General features: G+C 31.7%; 1 protein-coding gene across 7 annotated transcripts in view; it reads right to left on the bottom strand.

Annotated features, from left to right (window-relative positions):
• The window catches only part of LOC100875595 (uncharacterized), a 412,310-nt gene that overhangs the window by 26,778 nt on the left and 362,048 nt on the right, over positions 1-23,484 (bottom strand). For 6 of the 7 annotated variants that reach the window (XM_076531348.1, XM_012281881.2, XM_012281879.2 and 3 more), the window contains one exon: positions 18,156-18,221. The exons of the other annotated variant lie outside the window; for it this stretch is intronic. In XM_076531348.1, coding sequence (XP_076387463.1) covers positions 18,156-18,221 — 66 coding nt within the window. The remainder of the gene's footprint in view (positions 1-18,155; positions 18,222-23,484) is intronic. 7 annotated transcript variants of the gene reach the window in all.

Below are 23,484 nucleotides of genomic sequence, written 5' to 3' on the forward strand. Positions count from 1 at the left end.
GACAGTAATTACATGTTGTAATGAAACATGCTTATTATGAAATTTAGATACAGTTACTCGATTTAATATTCGGACAGTATGGTATTTGCGAAATTAAAGCTTCCTGTACTTACTTGCAATGTGATTATCGAATTTTAAATTAAATACTTTATTTTTCAATAATACATTTAAAAGATGCTGGGTATAATGGTAGATCGGCTCGTAAAAAGTCATACATAAACGAGATCAATCGAAAGAAACGTATGACGTTCGCTAAAGAATTTATTTCTAAAACACAATCGTAGTGGAGTGATGTGATTTTTGCGGATGAAAGTCAATTTCATGTTACTAGGTGTAACAGACGAAAATTAGTGTGGCGTAAACCGAAAGAACAATTCAAAATAAGTAATATGAAACCGACGATGAAACACGGTGGTAGAGGCTTGATGGTATGGGGCTACATTTCTACTGCTGGAGTAGGAGAGCTAGTTTCTATTGAAGGTAATGTGGGCAAGAATAAATATTTAGACATATTGAAGCAAAGTTTATTAAAAAGTACAATGAATATGGTGTACGCGATAGTTTTAAGTTCTACCAGGATAGCGATCCGAAACACAAATCGAGAATAGTTCAGGAATATTTATTATATGCTTGCCCGAAAGTGCTCCTCCTCCACCACAATCACCGGATTTAAAATCCAATTGAAAATCTATGGGACTTATTGGATCGTAATATTAGGACCACCCCTATAAAAACAAAAGACGAATTAAAAATACGACTGACGGAAAAGTGGGAACGCATTGCTCAAAATTATTTAAATAAAATAATTTCAAACATGCCAACGCGTCTGTAACACGTCATCAGACAAAAGGGATATCCCACAAAATATTAAATTAATATTAAAATTATAATTTTGTTGTTACATACACACTAAATAAGAAAAAACTTTATGTAATATTAAGTGTCCGAATATTTTTTCGACACCAATATCGGGTCTAATTTCGTTTATGATTTATTATGTGGAAAACAATAAAAAATAAAGTATTTAATTTTACATATTTGTAAACTAGAATATGCGCTTTAACTCATTACGGACCAGAAAACTCGATAATCACATTGCAAGTACAGGAAGCTTTAATTTCGCAAATAGCATAGTGTCCGAATATTAAATCGAGTAACTGTAAGGATTTCTGATGATTTCTTGATGAAGTTTTAGTCGAAACGAATGATAATTTGTTCGCTAGTGTCATTTTTGTTATAATATTCGATTTCTACTGTTGCAAAATTGTTAAAGTTTATGTAGTGTCTCTAGAGTGTCCATCCAAATAAGATGATAAAAACTGTCCTTAAATCAAATATCCTTGAACTCACTACGTCAGTTAACGACATATAAAAAAGAGACCTCTCACACCAAATTTCAACCCCTACCTCATCCGAGGGAATAGTAAAAGGAAGAAATAAAAATTTCAGTTTTTAAACCATTTTTCCTATTTAATTTCGTACAAAGATTCTGAAAAAATTCTGAAATATTAAAGTTCATATATCGCATATTACAGAAATTTTTCATATTTATTTAAAAATGAAAAACCGCAAAGAAAATCGAAAAAAATGGAACTTTTTATTGAACATGTCGGAGCTCTTTCATATTATTGTACGTTTGTTTCCGTAGAAAAAATTTTTTCTGTAAAATAAATATAGCATTAATGTCTGTAATAAATGAACTTTTATAACACTTTCTGTAGCCTTTTCAATCTTTTCAGTGAAACTGTTTATTCTGTATGCAACAAGTCTCTTTTGCAACAGTCTTTTGTAAAAGTTTCTTTTGGAACACGGTTTTGAAAGAGATAAAAACTGAAGCTTTTGAAATTTGAAAAAATTTTTCAAATGTAAACAATGGAAAAAGCGTTCAGATATAATCTATTAATACAGTAATATTTCTAAATTAAAGTTCTCTTGTTTAATATTTTTAAGAAGAAGTCTCTTATAATAATTTAGCTGTCTATATGTTATCTGTATATGAATCGATTTGTTCGGCCATTATTAATCGATGCTAACAGAATCTGTTTAAATAAATCATATACCGGCTGCAAGGCATCGAAGTTGTTGAACACACGTAACAGTAACTTGTTCTCACTCCAAATGCACTTTCCTTGCTGAAAGTTTCTTTCTAAACTCAAACTCTAAACTCTCTTTCGAAACTGCGGCTCCAAACTCTACCAAACTCGGCTCTAAACTATCTCTCTTCCTCTCTCTCTAAACTCTCCTTGTCATGAAACGTCCACTCTTAAGAAGACCGCCGTCTGGGTGCATGCTGACGTTACATACATGCTTGGTCAATCTAATGCATGCGCCAGTCAGGCGTTCTAATCATATTCCCGCAATTTTGCTTACTTTGACAAATATTTGAACTTTGGTAAATGGGAGGAGATACATGAGAATTGGGTTAATGTAATATCCGTGGTTATTATGTAATTTTCACATACTGATTATTGTTAATTGAGTTACATTTTGGATACACTTTTATTTTCAGTACGTGTATATTTTTTAATAGTAGGGTAAGGTTGCTGAAGTCGTACCCCCTAAGAAAAAACAATGAGTATTTAACAAATATGTAAAAACTATATTTGCTATTCGATTCTAGTGTAAATATTGTTTTTATTTATTAGAACAACTCTGAACAATCTTTGTGTTGTCATATAAATTAATCCTAATGTAGTAGCCATAACACTTCAAATATAGAACAGGTACGACTTAAGCAACCTTACCCTACATATTCCAACTAGTGAGATTATAAATTCAGAATTTAAAAATGATAGATACTTTCTGTTACATTATATGATCGACCTGTATTGCTGCTATCGTGTTGCTTTTGTGTCATTCATATCAGTTTGCTATATAATATTATTTTAATAAACTGAAGATATTCGGACTAACATTCATTTATACTAGGTCGTGATCTATTACTCTATAATTCTAACAATCATATGTGAGAATTAAGAAAAGTATTCCCCTTTAAAATTGGATCTAATACATAACAAATATTTAAATCGATCGTAAATAATATATCAACCGTAACTTAATAATAACGCGATAAAAATGATGAAATCTGCGTTACCGCAAAGCGGCTAATTAGCGGATTGCAGCAAAGAGCGAAGCTAATTTTTACAACCACCATCGCGGTAGCGAAAAAATACGTATTTCTTTCCATGTTACGGACTCGTTTTTTCCTCCCGGCTTTTCTCATTATCCTGCAGTTCCCTTTGAATTCTACCGGAGTCCTTTCTCGTATCCTGTTATGACAAGTCGCTGCCACACGCAAAGCCGAATTTCGCTTCCATTATCCTGCAAGCTATCATCCTTTTTCACGGTATCCTTCACTCGGAACTTGCTAAGTGAACTTCCTACACTTTTATCAATTAATTTGCTCACTACAGTGGTTCTTAACCTTTATCGTCAAAGAACTTTCGGGACGATAAAATTATTTCACGACTTTCCGCCAGCTTCGCGAACGACGGTTCTTCTTACACTTTGGAATTTTAGAATTTTTCAATTTATTAATTTTTTCATAAGGAGACGTTTCGGGCTTTAAAACTGTAAAATTTTTAATTTTAAATTAAAGAAATTTTTGAACTTTTTTATTTTGGAGTTTTGGAAGTTTGGGACTGTCAGACTTTTAAATTTTGCACTTTTGAATTTGTTTATTTTGGGGTTTTAACAATTTCTGATTGTACACTAAAAATATTTTACATGTGATATTCTGCAATCTGCAATAGGTTTTGGTGTTTTGAAAATTTTAGGCTTTTAGATTTTAAAATTTGACAATTTCTAACTTTTGAGACTTTGAAACTGCTTATTCTAATTTTAGGTCTTTGAGACCTCGAAATTTTATAATTTCTAACCTGGAGACCTTGGAACTTTTTAATTTTGGTCTTCTGGGAACTTAAGATTTGTAGACTTCGAAATTTTTCAATTTTTCAATTTCACTGGAAATGTAGAAGTTTTGGAAGTTTGAAAATTAAGACTTTTGTTGAAAAAATGTATATGTAATGAGTATGGATAAGAATAAAATATATAATAAAAATGGATAAAAATAAAATACATAATAAAAATGGATAAAAACATAATACAATACATAATAAAACAGAACCATCAATATGCACGGTCCGTAGGAAAAATATCTCGACCCACCACCTACTATTCGAATGCAACAAATATAATATCCAAAGACAAAAGTATAAAATAACACCGACCAAAGCCTTAGCTTCACAAAAGTACATAGAAAATACCCTAAAGTACCTGAAAGACATAAATATGTGCCATAATATATGTATAGCCGAACAAAGCGTAAGAAATAAAACCCAGTCGTCGCTAATGACCTGAAGGTAGATGCGACGTAAAATCTGGATTACAAAAAAAAGAAAAAAAAATCAAACAATAAACATTTATAGTTAAATACTCCCAGAATAATTGTTCAGTTTATTCAGATTTAAGTAAAATAAATTTGGGTTATGTCTGCTCTCACTGTAAAATAACCATGGTTATTCGTTATGTTGTGAATTGTGTGCGATTGTGTTGTCATTGCGAAGGTAGCGATAATTTGTAGCGGAGAGCGAAGAAAGAGCGAGCGAGATAACATTTGTAAATTTCTGAGAAGCGATGCCTAGCTGGCGATCTCCTTGCGTACACAGGGGCGCTTCGGCGAACCTGGGGTCGTTCAAGCCACGGCTAGGGGAGATACTGTATGTATCGCCCTAAGGCCGGTATGACCGTCAGAGGGAGATGAACGTCTCTGGTAGTGAGGGACAGTGGACAGAGAACCACTTGGTTGCTCTCCGGGACCTTTAGGCTGGTCTAGGAGCAAAGCCGCTATGGTAGACAAGGGTAGTACAGTGGATATTCTATATAAGCAAATCTTTCGGGAGTGAGGTTTTGCGTATATCGTACACGTCCTACATCGATTGATGTCTTGCCGAACGTAGAAAAGGACAGAAGAGAAAAATATCACGGTCGCCGTTTGCGAATATCGTAAAGGTGCTATATTTCGAGCGAAGGAGACCGAACGTAAACAAACAGTGACCTACTAGAAGGACACTCCTAATGCAAGAATAAAACTTTTTTATTTTTGATTTTTTTTTTGTTTAAATTTTTTCCATCATATTTGTAACATTTTTCTCATTAAAATAAGACCAAACACGACATACTTCGGGACATATTTACTTGTAATTTCAAGTGTTACGCGTACATCAATGATTTTACTCTAATAAGATATTGCAAGTAAATATAACTCAAATTACGTCGTGTTTGGTCTCATTTTAATCAGGAAAACGTCACGAATATGATGGAAAAAGTTATATAAAAAAATGGATGAAAAATAAAAAAATTACCAATGCTCCAGTATTGCAAACAATCGAACAGAATTTTGATCTTTGCCGACTGCCACGATCGTAGCGTCTCTTTCTTTTTGACTCGCTATCCTCTTCGACGTGAGAAACTTTTATCGGCAATTAAACCAGTAAAAATAGTACAAATTATATCGTGATTGGTCTCATTTTAATCGGAAAAATGTCAAGAATTAATTGGTAAAAGTTTGATAACGAAAAAGTCAAAAATAAAAAAGTTTTATATTTGCATTGGTATTGTCTCACGGATACACTAATACCCGGGTCACGTTACATTTCCCGGCGAGCGAACCACGGGCGTCTCGAGGGGTCTTCCCCCCAGTGGTGGGGATAACATTTTTGCTTATATCGGAAAGGACATTTTTGCTTATATGGAATGAACACTGTATTCGGGATACGTCAGAAAGGTCCGAGCGTGTTGCGAAAATTGCTTGGGCGAGGCCCGTATATTCATTATTAACTTGTCGGTTGAAGAAGCTAGAAGCTACCTGGCTCGCTCTTGCAAGAAACAGAAATTATATTTCCTAACGTTGTATTGTTCGAAGATAAACGATAATACTTTTGCGTTCACTAAATATTTCGTAAATTCAATCTATGATAATTTGTACAATTTGTACTTAAATAATTTTTGTACATAAAGTTAACTAATTCCAATCTTTCTTTTATTCTTGTTAGTTTATCAATTAACAATATATGACATGTTATAGCCATAAATTCGAAAAATCAATTATATTTCCTAACGTTGTATTGTTCGACGATAAACGATAATACTTTTGCGTTCACTAAATATTTCGTAAATTCAATCTATGATAATTTGTACAATTTGTACTTAAATAATTTTTGTACATAAAGTTAACTAATTCCAATCTTTCTTTTATTCTTGTTAGTTTATCAATTAACAATATGACATGTTATAGCCATAAATGTTTCGCACGTGGTCCTAATTGAATGCCCAGGCAAAGAGGGTAAAATTGAAGGTATATAATGTCGTATCATATTTCAGTTTGACTAAGGGTAATTGAGGCCACTTAACACACAAGAAAGCATAACAATGTCAGAAACACGGCGGTGATAAATTCCCATATCTGTAGATCTAGAGAAAGCACATTACCCTACTAAATGAAAATTTCTCCGAGTGTGAAATCAGAAAAAAATCGCGACAGTTATCTAAAAATCCGCAGACAGAAAAGGAGAAGGAAAAGCGTGGAATCCTTTCAACGTAGTTTGGTTAATTATCTTAATAACGTCGGCTCACGTCCGGCAGAGAAACAATTAAAAATAAAAATAGAAAAGGAACGGTGTCGACACGACAGGTTTTAATTGCAATCCGTCGATGTCGAAACACCGTAAACAGTTTTCATTTAAAGTACTTCTCGAGCGTCGAAAACGGAAGTTCCTCCATAAATGACGGAATAATTTGCAGGCATCACTTTGTGGATTGCTGAAACTGAAATCACGCTCTATTAAATTAAAGGGAAATTGCGTTCTCTGAAACGAGCACCCGTGGGTCACGTTGGCGCGAGAGAAAAAAAAAATACCAAAAAGCTCCGTTGAAAATGATATAGAGAAAACGAGATTTTTCGCAAAATTTTTACCAGGCGATCCGTCTACTTTCGCGTTTACATTTCTGCGAGTATAATCGCGTATCCGTTTAAGCAGCGTCGACAAAGCGTTTGACGACGAATTTCCGCTCGCGAAAGCCAGATTGAAATCCGCTTTATGCCTTTATTTAGAGATTTATCGATATTTCGGTACGGTTCGATGAGAAGCGTGGGAAGGTGAATCGTTAGGGCCCGCTTTTGTGCGACAGCCAATCGATTACGAAATATTTCATTTCGAATTACTCTGATTTGGTACATTTTTATTTGGACAAATTTTATTTTATAGTACTATAAATTGTGAACTTATAATAAGTTGATTTATAAATATAAATTGAATTTAGGTAAAATCGGACAAATTTCAATTTCAATTTAATCTGGCGTGTTTAAAATGGAAAAATTATATTTGCAAAAATCGTGTTTTATAAAATTTGGAATATTTTTATTTGCTGTACTGTAATTTGGAAAATCGTATTTTATAACATTATAATTTTTAATATTTTAATTTGTCGTATTAAAAGTAAAATTGGAAAAATTTGAAAAAATCGTATTTTAAACAATTTTTATTTTCAATATTTTAATGCGCCTTACCATTGTCCAAAAACGTTGCATTTGTAAAAAGCATATTCTGAAAAATTTTAATTTCGAATGTTTTAAATGGCCGTCTTACAACTTTGTATTCCGCAAAATTCTAATTTCGAATATTTAAAATTGTGATATAATAATTTGGAAAAATTCTATTTAAAAAAATCTTGTTCTGCAAAATTGTAATCTTGAATAGTTTATTTGTTATATTATAATTTTTTTAAATTTCTATTCTACAAAATTCTGATTTCAAATATTTAAAATTGACATATAATAATTTGGAAAAAATTGTATTTAAAAAAGTCCTCAAGAAAAAAAAAATTCTGCAAGATTCTAATTTCGAATATTTTATTTGCCATATTATAATTTTGAAAAAATCTTGTTCTACAAAATTGCAGTTTCGAATATTTTAATTCGCCATATTATTATTTGAAAATCTTGCATTTGGAAAAATAATACTTCCCAAAATTTTTATTTCGAATATTTTAAGTTGCCATATTATAATTTAGAAAAATTGCACTCTAAAATATCGTATTACTGTAAAATTCTAATTTCGAATATTTCAATTTGTCATATTATAATTTGGAAAAATTGCACTTGAAGGAAATTGTATTCTGCAAAATTCCAATAAGAAAAATTGTAATTTATAATTAAATAATATGAAAAATTGCATTCGGAAAAATCATATTTTGCAAAATCCCAATTTCGAATATTTTAAATTGCCATATCATAATTCCTAAAAAAACATATCTTATAAAATTCTAATTTTAAATATTTTAATTTGTCATTATAACTTTAATTAAAAATGCTTGAATTTTACAAAATTTTAATTAAAACAATTTCATCTTGTGAAATATTCTGAAATACTTCATGTTGAAAAGCTTTAATTGGTAAATGTACTAATTAACAATTAATTTTCTCAGCAATTTTACGAACTACCATTTAAAAATATTCTATTAACATCTGCCGAACAACGTTTCAGCAATTTAGAAATTTTCTCGAACTTTGCTTGTTAGTATTTAAAAGACTGGAAGACATTAAGAAAAACGTGCTAACTCTTTGTTAAGAAAGAATTACTTTTGAAAAAGATCACAAGTTTCGATGAAAAGACGAAAAAGTTCAGCCGCCATCAACGAAGATTTCCTAGGTTGAAGAGTTTTGCAAATTGAAGCAGATCCTTTGATAAAAAAGTTGCAGTGTCGTCGATAAAAAGGGACTGTATTAAAATGGTGCATAATTAAATCGAAGTTTCTGAGAGTGGACCCGAGCTTATCCATGACTTAACTCGAATTTAAACAGTCGGCTTGTTAAGCTCGAAAAAACGTCTGAATGAAGCTTGCGTCCAATCTCTTTTCAATCCTTCGTGGAGAAAAAGTGCGGGTATCAAGACGATTTATAGCTGAAAACTAAGTTTCTCTACTTTCATGAATGGTTCTGCTATTTAGTTGGATTTTAAACGAACTAATTTTTTGTTACTACGTCGCTTCAGAATTTTTGAAGAGAAACGAGATTTAATTTGCATTTTCATTGTTTTGCTATTATTTTTAAAAATCTTTTTGTTCTGCACATTTCATTTTTTTGTATTTTATTATTATATGTATACTTTATTTTTAAATTATCTTGTTTTAAATATTATAGTTTGGTGATTCATGTGAAATAATTTATTTTGAAATATTTCTTTTCGCAAGATTTTTAATTTATAAAGTTCTAATTTATCGTGCACTATTATGAATTTCTTTAATTCTTTAATAATTGCATTTTGAAATTTTGTAATTTAACAAATTTTAATTGAGAAAATTCCATTTTGAAATATTACGATTTTATTTTATATCATTTTTGGAATATTTCTTTTTGCAAAGTTTTTATTTGGAGAATTTTAATTTTGGTATGTTCTATCTTCTCGCGCGTTAATATGAACTTTTTTAGTGTGAAATAATTACATTTTGAAATTTCGACGTTTAAAAATGTTTTAATTAGAAACATTTTAATTTGAAACAATTCTATTCTGAAATATTATAGTTTGACAAATTTTAATGTGGAAGAAAAGCTATTTTTAAATATTTATAATTAGATAATTTTAATTTAATTATGTTTTGGTATTTATATATTCTGACTCGAAACATTTTCACGTGAAATAATTTTATGTTGGAAATACGATAACTGAACCAATTTTAATGAGTAAAATTCCCTTTTGAAATAATACAGTTTGCAACATTTTAATTTAAAATAATTCCGTTTGAAAATTGTTACGGATAGAACCAGCCGAACGAGACATTTCAAAGCATAAAATGAAAATTTAAAAGTATACAGAAGATTTCACAAATTTAGCGGGGTTTTCGGGGGCGACTGGTCAAAAGCAGCAGGCATGGCGAGTTTCCATGCCTCGAAGCCCTACGTGCACGGGGAAACCTGTGGCCGTATTCGTCGAACACCATGAGTGTTTCGGCATGAAAAACACCATCGTAGCATCGGGGGTAACCAATCCGCCCGGGAGTGGTGGTGCTCACCAAAACACCGAGGGCCACTCCGCTCGGGAGAGGTGAGAACCCGGGCGGGGGCGAGCTTGCTTGCCCCGCGCTCCAGCTAGCTGTCTGCGGGATTGGTCGCACTCGAAAACGATAAATAATTAATTTTTCTAAGAAATGTACACGTGCGTGGTGTACGTGGCAAAAGTGGCACGTTGCACATGCTCTGAAATTTCAAGTAAAACGCCAATTAATAAGTATTTGATCCATCGCGAAATGCCGGCGAACCCTGGTGCGCACTTCGGTAGAAAAGAATGACACTCCTCGGCGACGTCACCTGATGCGTAATTTTCCAGAAACGCGGACAAAGGTGCGGACCGCTCCGTTTGATGGCGGGTACCGGCAAGTGCCGGCGCGACATCGGTAACGGCGCGCGGCGGTTCGGCCGCAAAGGGCGGGCGGCATCGCGAGGTTCGGCGGTTCGGTCGTAGAGGGATGACCGCGAAGCCAAGGTCGACGGAGGGCACGTGGCAGATTTCGAAGAAATCGGGTGATTGCTAGGAGACGTCATAGGGGAGTGAAGCATATAATATAAGCGAGGGTACCGGGGCCCGCACCTTCACTTTATATTTTGTCATTCACGTTATATTTACGGACGGTACTTTATACTTTGCCATTGCGCACTTACTTCGTATTTGTCGTTGCGGACTTCATATTTGACATTGTGCAAAGACTTTCATTGCGTGATCAAATATTTCGTTATTTGATTGTAACACTGATACTTGATTTGATATCGTAAATCGTCAAATTGCTTTGTTTATCACTCGCTACAGGACTTAATTATAATACGTTTGTTATATGACAATCGAAATAAAGTGCATTTTCACCGTCATAAAAATTGAATTGTTCTGATACAAAAATATTGTAATATAAGTTTTAATTAGGGAAATTCTATCTTAAAATATTACATTTTGGAACATTTTAATTCTAAATGATTCTATTTTTCAAACAATCGAATTTGACATATTATAGTTTTAAAAGTTTTAATTTGGTAAAATGCAATTTTGGAATATTTTAATTTAGAAAATTTTAGTTTGCAAAGATTCTACTTCCAAATATTTTAATTCAGAAAAGTTTGATTTAGAGAAGTGACATTTTAGAATATTTTAATTTAGATAATTTTAATTTCGAAATATGTCATTTTAAAATATTGTAATCTGAAAAATTTAGGTTCAGTAAAATGTTGTTTTATTATATTTTAATTTTCAAAAATTAGATTTCGAAATGTACTAAATTTCAGAAAAATTTTAATTAAAAACAATTCAATTTTGGAATATTTAAATTTCCAAAATTCTACTTCAAAAAACAGTACTTTCAAAAATTTTAATCTGGATCATTCTCTATTAAAAAATTCTAATTTAACAAACGTTAGTTCGGAAAAATTTAAATTTGAAATATTCTAACTTATTATCAATAAATTTGAAAAACTCTATTTAAAAATATCTCAACTACATACATACTATCTCAGAATAATTTAATTTCATTCTTAAATAATTTTTTCAACGACACAAAAAATAAATTTGATTTTCCCAACAAATAAACAATATACAACAGAGCACCGCCTTAAACAACAATAATTTTTAATAAATTGTTCAAAATAAATGAATACTTGATTGATTTTGAAGTTCCATCAGGGAAATCAATTTTATATGTCATATGTTCGATTCATTATAATCGTGCGAGCAAACGATAAAACTGTTGATGCATAAATCAATTGCTATGCAACGTTCGTTATTGAAATTGCATGAAATTAATGGCGCAAAATGGTGTTCCATTTATTGTTCAAACAGAAGTATTTTGGGACGGAAAAACTCTCTGTATTTTAATGTTCAATAAATTTAATACAATATAATAATCTGCTATGTGATTTAAAATACTTCATTCGACACGAAAGTGGTACATAAATATTTATTCAAAACTTTATTCACGATACTAAATTTTAGAATTGACATGACTAAATTATTATAAGAAATTAATTGGACATACTGTTTTTGTGATTAGAGATTATGAGATTTGAATGACTCAATAAACTTACCATTATATAATTACAAGTTTTTATTAAATTATTAATTTTTAATGTATGATGTTGAAAATTTACACATGCATACGTACAATCTACATACGTATGCAGGTGCATGCATATGTATATACATACCTATCTACATACGTACACACATAGAGATATATGTATACATACATACATACGTACACACACGCATGCATACATGCATACATACCTACATACGTACACACATACATACATACATACATATACATATATTTACATACGGACACACATACACACATGTGTCTACATACATACATAGCTATATACGTACGTACATATGTACATATTTTATATATGCGAGATAAGAAAATATTTTAAAATCTGTCAAAGAAAAAATAACAACATAATGAAAAAACGTAACATTAAAGAAATACAACAACGTTTCGGTGTTATAAACTCGATTTGTATCATAACTCCGCATCACGTGATACGATAACTTAATCGTTGCGAAGCGATGAAACAGAAATAAAAACTGGCCGCGAAACCGAATCGAGTGACTATTATTTGAACAAATTTTTCAATATAACGTGTCCGCGGAGTTACCCTCGCTCGTGGGTACACGTATATTTTACACCAGGGTGATTCATGGTAACGTTCCTTTTCAGAGACTATGTATTTTCACTTCACACTTTTATGCGCTGTATTTTGAACGAGAAAAGCAAATACTCTATTCCTTTCTTGCGGTGCACTCGATTATCCGATTAACGCAATCGCACCTCGTTTTTATTTTCGCCCGTTCAAATATTTAAACTTTTATATCCACGCTGCTCGAAACTTCACATTCACCTACGGACCGTCGAACAATATCGTTAACGAAATTACAAGAATCATCCATGAGTGAACAGATTTTCCTTCAAAGTTTATGTTCTGTACAATAAAGGGAGATATTTCTGAAAAATATTAACGCCTAATATTGAATTGTGTAAATTTTTTGCAGTGTTCATCAACTTTTTATTCTTCATAATTACTGAAGCAGTAATTATTAAGAATTATTAATAAATATTAAGAACGCCGTTTAAAAAACTTAATCTAACAATGATAACATTAAAGGATTAGCTTCATTTCTATTTTTAAACAGTTTAATTAATCTTATTTGGTTTATTAAATAGATAATTCAAAAGCATTTATGAATTATTGTTACAATTTATTAAAAAATATGACGTAGAGCTATAATTAAAAAATGAACGTATTTACTGCTTTCAGAACGCCATCTTGGAAGTACGAGGTAACCTAACACATAATATGAATGTGTAAATTAGGTGAAGAAAGTATGTTAAAAATATCTTTCATTGCATTTCTCATATTAGCAATTCTATTATTATTGAAGCAATTTATACAAAGAACGTTGTTAAAACCAATTCAATGTCTTATGTTAGGTTAGGTTTACCAACATCATATATCTAAGTAAAACAATAATTTCTATTATCTACACTTAACAACAATAATATCTATTTCCTATAAGATATATAAAATTGCTATCAAGTAAAAATTTTCATTAAAATAACAATTTATTTAAAAATTTGATAATAAAATATACAATATAATTTGTTTAAAAAATTAAGTAATATAAACCTACAAGATATTTAATAACACACAAAGCATCTTACAATTAGATAAACTATAAAGAATACAGCAAATGACATTGTTTAAATTGTAGAAAAAAGAACAAATTCAACAGCCAAAGTTAGGTTAGGTTCTGTACCAATATTTCCGAGTCTCTCAAGCTTTCAAAGGACGAAACAACGGACATTGTTTATCGCTAGAAATAGCCGTTCATCTTCCCGTGTGGTTAAAAATAACGATTTATGGAGTAGCATAAAGGTACATACGAAATAAAAAGATATATCGATTGAAGGGCTCGTGGCGTGTCGTAAATTTGCACGGTAATGGGTGTGCAGATAAGCGACGCGTGCAAATAAATGCGTATTACTTTGGTAATGGAAAATGCCGGATCGATGTGACCGCGACGAATCAGTGCTACCAGCTGAAAAATATAACGTATAATACCCGCGAATTTCGTGACAACGTCTGTCACCCCGTGGCACGTACAAAGCGAAATATCACGCGACTGCATTTCGCGCGGATACAAAAATAAGAACAGTCGCTGTTTTCTTTGAATCTTACTCACTTTCGATTCCACGGTTTTTACGTGCTGCATGGATCGATAGAATGCTTCTGATTTTTCTGATTCTACTTACATTTCTACTGGAAATTTCAACTTAACACAAGGTTTACGAGACGCGACATTTTGACGTATTTCAAATTTTTTGGGGGAAAATTACAAAAACCGTTCGCATTTTTATTTTATCTCTGGTACTGACTGTTATCCATTGAACGAGGTAAATATGTATTGAAGTCTATTTTCTTCTAAAGCTTTGAAATATTGAAATTTGCTATGTGGTATACCTATCTCTACGGATGTGCGTCAATTTGACGCGATTTAATGTAAATAAAATTCTTAGTAAATTAGTTTTACCCATGCAAAAATTACAACAATAATAAATATGATTGCACCGACAATACCTTATAAACGACGGACTTCACTATTCCGGAGTCGCACACTAATCCTAATTTGGGGTGTTGGACTTCGGTGCATTTTAACTCAACGCGTTGCAATTTCGACACATTGCAAATTCAACACGTTGTAATTCAACATATTGCAATTCCACGCATCCTAATTGGGGGTGTTGGACTTCGGTGCATTTTAACTCAACGCGTTGCAATTTCGACACGTTGCAAATTCAACGCGTTGTAATTCAACATATTGCAATTCCACACATCCTAATTTGGGGTGTTGGACTTCGGTGCATTTTAACTCAACGCGTTGCAATTTCGATACGTTGCAAATTCAACGCGTTGTAATTCAACATATTGCAATTCCACGCATCCTAATTTGGGGTGTTAGACTTCGGTGCATTTTAACTCAACGCGTTGCAATTTCGACACGTTGCAAATTCAACGCGTTGCAAATTCAACGCGTTGTAATTCAACATATTGCAATTCCACGCATCCTAATTTGAGGTGTTGGACTTTGGTGCATTTTAACTCAACGTGTTGCAATTTCAATGCGTTGTAGTTTCGACGCGTTGCACTTCAGCGCGTTGCATTTCCACACGCTGTAATTCGGCAGATTGCAATTCAGCGCGTTGCACTTCGACGCGCTGCATTTTGGTGCGCTATACTTTCACGCGTTGGTCTTCGATACACAGTTGAACTGCACTCAGCTGGTACCCTAGGTTTGGACCCGGAGTCGCAGTTCAAATCGCAGTTCACAGGGTAGAGGAAAGTAAAAACATGAATGTCGAATATTTAAGTAACGTACTAAAATACTAATGAATAATAAAAACTTTCTATAAATATATCTCATATTTTCATTTCTTAAAATTTAAAAATTGATTTAGTTAACGTGGATATGAAATCAGAATATTATACGAAGTGCCTATAAGAAGTCTAGCATGATTTCATGACATAAAAGTGTATGCAAATTGTATTTGTGACACGTCAATTTAAAGCTCAAGGTATGCTGAAAATAGTCGTGCAAAGGCCCCTTTAATATTTGTAATGCAAGGAAATTTAGATGAAAGGGCAGAAAGGCCATCTGATTGTTTTATACTGAACAGCTGTTCGTGACACGTAAAGGGTATAAAATGATTACGTGACGGAAAAGTACGCTAAAACATCGCTTGTGATATATCGATTCCAAGGTTAAAATTTTCCCAAAATAGCCGTGTAAGTGATACCTTAATATTTCTTTTATGGGCGCCGTGAGACGATGCAGAAACATAACTGTTGGACTCTTGCATATCGAACAGCTGATCTTGACAAGTGAATCTTTCAATAGAATTTCATAATAGAAAAGTGTCACGAAACGTTATTTATGGTACATCACTTTCAAGCTTAAAATGTACTGATAACAACTGTATGTGGGCTCCATTAATATTTTTGATGTGAACAAAGTTGGGAGGAAGAGACAGAGAGTATACAAGTATATCAAATATATTTTGGAATATAAGAATATAGGACTTAAGATAAATTCATAACAGCAAAGCATTGCAAAATACCATTTATAGTATATGTAATAGAAGCTCTAAGATTGCTAAAGATTGTCGTATAAAGGTATTCTTCGCATTTTTAATCGTAGCAAAGTTAAAAGTCTGAAAAGTAGAACTGTTTTTGTATATCCAATCAATTCGAGAGCTACAAAGTCTAACGTAAATTTATGACAGAAAAGTATCGTAAAATACCACTTACAATATATTAATTTAAAGCTTCAACATTGCTGAAAATCACAGTGTAAATGCCCCTTCGATATAATTACTATTAGCAAAATAAGAAACTAGAGAAGCAGAATGATTACATTTTTGTAAATTGAATGATTCGTTTCAAAAGTTATACATGTATATTCTACCGCAAATTCATGATAGAAAAGTATTTCAAAATACAGCTTATGATACATCAATTTGAAGCTTGAACCCGGTTAAAAATCACTATATAAATGTCCCCTGGATATCTTCATATTTAGCAAAATAAAAACTTCGTGAAGTAGAGTCACCACATTTCTGTACACACAATTCACTTTAAACGTTACAGACTTCAGCAAAAATTCATGACAGAAAAGTATCACCAAACGCCACTTATGCTATATGAATTCACAGCTTAAAGCTTGCTCAAAATCGCCATATAAGTGCACCCTGATTATTTCTAATATTACCAAAGTTAGAAATTATAAAAGAACACTTCCTTTTTTTTATACCAAACCCCAACTTTAACGGTACATATCCAAATTCATGACAGAAAAGTATAACAAAATATTACTTATGGTATATCAAATTCAAGTTTGAAGCATTTCAAAAATAACTATATAAGCACCTGCCGATCATTTTTCACATAAATTAATCCTTGAAGCATATACTGAACCACCCACGTGTATATCAGTTTCTGGCGATACAGTCACGTGTTTTTGCAATGAAAATCAATTTGTTAATAATATTTGCGTATTTTTCAAGCGACACCAAAGTTGGCCACAGTCTTCGCTTCGATCGGAGATGCTTTTCGCCAGAGACAGCTCGTACACCAACCGGAAAATCCGATTACGTTCAAACGGCAGCTAGGCTAAAGCCTGCCCAGGAACGAGGAGGGCACGCTTCAAAGCAACGTCTATAACTAATTACAAGTCTTATCTACCAGTCGCCTAAAAGGTGCTGATTAAACGTAGATTCGTCGAACACCAAGGGAGATGATTGGGTTACGACGGATAAGTTTTTTTGTTCTTGCTACAAGATCTTCCCGAGATCTTCGGTACTTTGGAACTCTAACACTTTGAATAAAGATGTTGATTGTATTCGAATTACTATTTCTTTTTTTATGACAATTTTCATGAAGATTATTTGTTTGATACGTTTTGTATGTTTTTATGTTTTGTTATGGTTTAATTTGATAGGATAGTGCTTGAAATATTGTGTGTTGAAATATTCTGAGCTGAAATGTTGTGTGTTGAAATATTTCATTTTGAAGTATTCTAAATTTCGAAACAATCCGATATGACACAGTAGTTTAAAATATTTCAAATTGTAAAACACCCAGCTTGCAACACTTTATTTCAGAATATTCCAAATTCCGAAATATTCGATGTATAATGTTCTAATATTGAATTACTCGAATTTCAAACACTCCACTATGAAATATTCTGATTTGGAGTGCTCTATTTCAAATTACCCTAATTTGAATCATTCGACATTGACATATTCAAATTTCAATTATCCAAATATGTAATACTTAAAATTTCCAAATATTTTAATTGCAAATATTTCACTGTAGAATTTTAGCACTTTGAATAATTAAACTGGAAATATTGAAACATCATAATTTTGAAAATTTGATTTCGAGATATTCAAATCAGGTACATTACAAATTTCTTTAAATATAAATCTCGAATGTTAATTTATCTAAATATAAATTTATCATAATAACTATATTTAAATGTAAATAAAAGGTATTTTACCTGTAACTGAAGATTCGACGATCTGATAGTTCGTTTTACCCCATGCTGCATCGTATCATCTAAAACCTGTAACAATCAATAAAAAATTGACAATAAATTCTACCAGTGTATAACATCCAAAATATTTGTATGTCTACCTGAAACACTATTTGAGAACTACATTCTTGTATTAATTCGCAGCAATACACGTAGCAGTACCAAATAAGAAGCTTAACATAAATTTTTATTATGACTGCTACACTGTTTCACCATTCCGTTTGATTTACAAAATTGTGTATACTTTTACTCTCCAGAGTAAGACGTAAAATTTCTGTTTTTAAATCTGCAAGGAGGAACCTTGCTTGTATTATTTATGATATTTCAGGTTACACAAGAAAACACGTATCTCCTTACGGTAAAGAAAGAAATCCTCTTTTTTCCTTGGAAAAAACTGGCACATAGATTTGGTTCTTGATATCGCGACTCAGGAAACTTAACGTGTTATATTGATTCTGCTGTTGTTTGGTCAGTAATATATGACTTTCTTATTTCTTTCTGGAAAAAACTCTATTCATTTGTCTTGTACGAAGGGGAAGATCCAATCAAATCAAATAATTTGAATAACTTTGTGGTTTCAATTATTCGTATTTTCTGATCTTTAAATATTTTCAAATTTTAATAACAGATTCTACGAACAATTTATCAATTCAAATAAAACACAAATCAAATTAAATAACTAAAATTACATAGTACTTTTACACAAGTAATTTACAGTCTACACATAAAATTACACAGTAGAATTTATTCTTTATTCAACTACAAAAACAATATCAATTTTCCAAATTGTATCAATTATAGCAATTTGCAGAAATTCTGTGCAAACCACAAAATAAATTTCCTTAACAAAAATAGAAATAAAGGTATCTCATGAAAACCTCCCCCAAAAAGTTCTACCGAATGAATTATTTCGGAAAGCATCTGTTTCAACGAATTTTGCAGTAGAATTTTTGCAAAAGTTTTCACCGTCTGCGAAACGGAGGATTCTGTGACGACCTATCTCAGTTATTCGACGTTTACGAAGAAAAAGCACGATAAGAAACGAAAGAAAAAGACTGAAGCTAACTTGTGGCGTACCAACACAATTTGGCACCTGTAACAGAACAAAAAAACCATCCACATAATCCAAAAAACAAGCAAAAATAAGCTGTCGGTTTGGCGCTGACTTCCAGTTGGCAAAGCACATGGTTCCGACACGAAGGCAACCACTTAAGAGGGTGAACCACCCTCTAAGAATTTAAGAAATCGAATTTTCTTCCCAATTTCCATTAACTTTAAAACGCGTGGAACATCGCGAAACTTTTTAAAATCTACAAAATCCGGATTGTTGTGACAATATTTTTATTCGCACGAAAAAATGATTTTCTCGTATTTGAACTGTTTGTGCAATTTGAAAGAGTAATATCTCATTTTAATTTAATTTAGTTATATAACTGAAATAAATTGTGTAAACAAATTGTAATACAGTTACATATATAAAAGAATGTGTAATTATAATTAAATTTAATTGTATAGCTTAAACAAAAGTGCGATTGTAATTTAATTTAAGTAACTAGGTTAAATGAAAATTATGCGATATTTTAATTGAATTTTATACATTAAAATAATTGTACGAATATAATTTAAGTGTACAGTGTACAAGAATTGTTTAACAATAATTGTACAATTTAAATTTTATAATTGTTAAAAGAGACTCCATAGTATATTACAAATAATATATTTCTATTTACAACACAAGAATTTTTAAACTCAGATAATTCAAATCGCCTCCGCCATTTTGTAACACACTCGCTTCAAAGAAGAATCGTAACACGAAAGTAATAACAAACTTTACACGCAGAAATGCAACAGCTGAAAAAAGTTGAAAGTCACTTCACCCTTCGAAAGTTTATGAATTTTTAAACGTCTCCAGATATGCGATGAAACAATCAATCGATGGATCAAAGAATGCATATTAAAATTGTCAGTAAATTGGATTTGCAGTGAAATTACGAGAAACGGAGTCTCTCAAATAAATGAAAAATGTGAAATAAATTATGGAAAACAATAAAACAGAGACGGGGAGCGTGTCGGCAGATATTGAAAGTATTAGCATGTTAAGAAGTTTTAAAGGAAGATCGGGGAATCACGGGCGTCGACAACCCTCGTGGAAGGATAATGAAAATCTAGTCCTCTTCTGCTTTTTTTCAATTTGCTTCAATTGATGCTTAAACTCGCCCGTTCCTTCGGGTGTCGTCTTCGACAAATCGAAGTGGCAAATCGGATTACAAAAAAAGAACGAATCGGAACGAAATTCGAAATCGTTTATCCAGGATGTACATGATTTCTTTTATTCCTTGTCGTTGTACGAGTAGCGAGATCGATCGTCCACTTTGTTAAGAAATGATTATATAGCAATTGGTACTTTTAGTGTCTACTTTTATTTGGAAAGATTATAGCGAATTTCATGTGGCACTATTCGATTGTTGAATCAACGTGATGTTATATGGAGTTATATGGAGGTATAGAGAGGTATATGTCGCTATAGTGGAGTTATGTGTAATTAGAATGGTATTATATGGAGTTATACGCAGTTACACTATATTGTACAGAGTTGTACGAGATTATACGAAGTTATACGAAATTATATGGAATTATATGGAGTTATACGGTGTTGTATGTAGTTCTAATGGAGTTATATGGAGTTATATGCAGTTATATAGAGTTACATACAGTAATATTGAGTCACATACAGTTAAATTGATTTATAAAGTGTTATATAGAGTTATATAGTGTCACATGTACTTACGTGTACTTATAGTAAATATAATATAATAAATATAAATATTTATATATAGTAAATATAATCTTAAACAAATAACTTTTTGTAACTTTCTAAATGTACAGTAAAAAACTAGGACACCTTGTAAATATTTCTTCATCTTGTATATGTTCCATGATGAAGATAAGAAATCAAAAATAGCGCATTAATAAAAACATTGGTTTATCGAACACATTATCAGAAAAGAGTGTCTTGAACGAACGCGAACGATAACAAAAAAGAGGTGCAAGGAAAAGGAAATGAGAGCAAGATCGAACATTGGCCCACTGTCGTCGATTAATGGCTTCCATTCCAAGATTCAATTATTCGGCGACGTCCGCTGTCAAGCAGAAAATCGGATTACAGCCTGCTGACGAACGGACTGAGAGAGTCCGGAAGAGTGGAACAACTAATTACCGCTAATTACTCGTCTTATTCCGGTAAAACACGTCTGTTAAAAGGCTATCCCTTGTCGACGACTATTGACTTCGGTCTCTGAGTTTCGCTGACAGTTTTCGGGTAAGGAAATGACTATGCTAGGGCACGTCTTGGGTTACATTGTTCGTCGCTGTATTTAAGGAGATAATCGAGTTTAAATCTTATATATGCAACTAAAATCTTATTGTATAATATACTTGTAGTATTCTAAATTAATGTTTGAAGATTATGGGAAAAGACAGTATGTTTCGTTAATATTCTTAACGCAAAATGACTGGTGATTGATTGTAAATATATGGCTAATTTTGAAACATCTGATTCGGGACGTTTGAACGTCTGATATGTTTTCATGACAGAAAAGTTTGAAAATTGTATTCATGACATGTCAATATAATATTTAAAGAGGGAACAAAATGTCAATTTATATGATTCGTTGATATCTTTAATACAAAATTCCTGATCGTCAGTTATAACATATGAATAACTAATTTTGAAACCTAAAATTTTATGACAGAAAAGTATCTTAAAATGACTCTTATGATATACCAATTTAAAGCTTGAAGTATATACAGAACGATAATTCAAACGATTCATTAGCATTTTTAACAGAAAATGACTGATAATTATAACAAATGAATAATTTTGAAATCTACGAAGTCTGGCATTATTTCATGACAGAAAAGTTTTGCGAAGAGTCACTTATGACATATCAACTGAAAGCTAGAAATTTGAGGAAAACGTCCTTGTAAATATCTTTTCTATAGCATTATCATTACGAAATGTAATCTACTAGGAATTGGATATGGACTGAAGACCCAAGTTGTAAATTGGTTAGGTCACTGTTTTATTCAACGAAAGATTACTCAATTTGTATTACAAATATTTATAATGTGTTTACGTGGTTATTTTTGTTAAACTTCAAGCTTTAAACTGATGTACTGTAACTACCATTTGGAATTACTTTTCTGTCATGAAATCTTGTTAGACTTTTCACGTTTAGAAATCGATAATTTACTGAATAGCCGTCTAATAGCAACGTTTTATGTCTTCTAACTTTGATAATCTTAAAATTATTACAGTGCTGTATAATGTGGATATGAAACACATTTAAATCTTCAAAGTGATATATCACAAGTGCTATTTCATAATACGTTTCTGTCATGAAATTTCATTAGGCATGTTACATTTTAAAATCAATAATTTGATGAATTATAATATATTTTCTTTTAGTAACTTCTAACATTGCTAACATTATGAATACTAACAGGGCATTTATACTCCTATTTTCAGTATGACTTAAGCTATAAATCAATATGCCATAACCACCATTTTGTGATGAATGTCTATCACGAAATTTCATCAGTGCTTGGACATTCTAAAATGAATAATTTGATGTACAACAATCTAATACCTTACTTTCTAAATTCCTAACTTTCCTAATAATTAGAATATTAATAATGCTCTTATATTCTCTTTTTAAGCACACTTGTAGCTTTAAATTGATATATCGTAAGCACTGTTTCGCGATACTTTTCTGTCATGAAATTTCATTAGACTTTTCAAGTTTGGAAATTGGTACTTTGCTGTATAACAGACTGATGGTTTTATACTTTCCAACTTCGATAATTTTGCAATTATTAACGGTGCTGTATAATACGGATATGAAGTATGTTTAAAGCTTTAAATTGATATATAACAAGTACTATTTCGCAATACTTTTCTGTCATGAAATTTCATTAGACTTTTCACGTTTGAAAATCGGTACTTTGATGCATAACTGTCTAATAGCACCCTTCTATACTTTATAACTTTGTTAATATGAAAATGATTAAAGGTGCTGTATAATACCAATATGGAGCACATTTAAAGCTTTAAATCGATATATCATAAGTGCTATTTCATAATACTTTTCTGTCATAAATTCTCATCAGAATTACAGAACATTTCAAATCTCATCAAAGTTACGTTACGTTTCAAATCTCGTCTCGTTTCAACATACAATAGAAAAACCAATTGTCTAAAAACATTAATGGAAACGAAGAAAAAACATACTAT

The sequence above is a fragment of the Megachile rotundata genome, chromosome 4 (assembly GCF_050947335.1).
Source record: "Megachile rotundata isolate GNS110a chromosome 4, iyMegRotu1, whole genome shotgun sequence".
NCBI classification, from domain to species: Eukaryota; Metazoa; Arthropoda; class Insecta; order Hymenoptera; family Megachilidae; genus Megachile; species Megachile rotundata.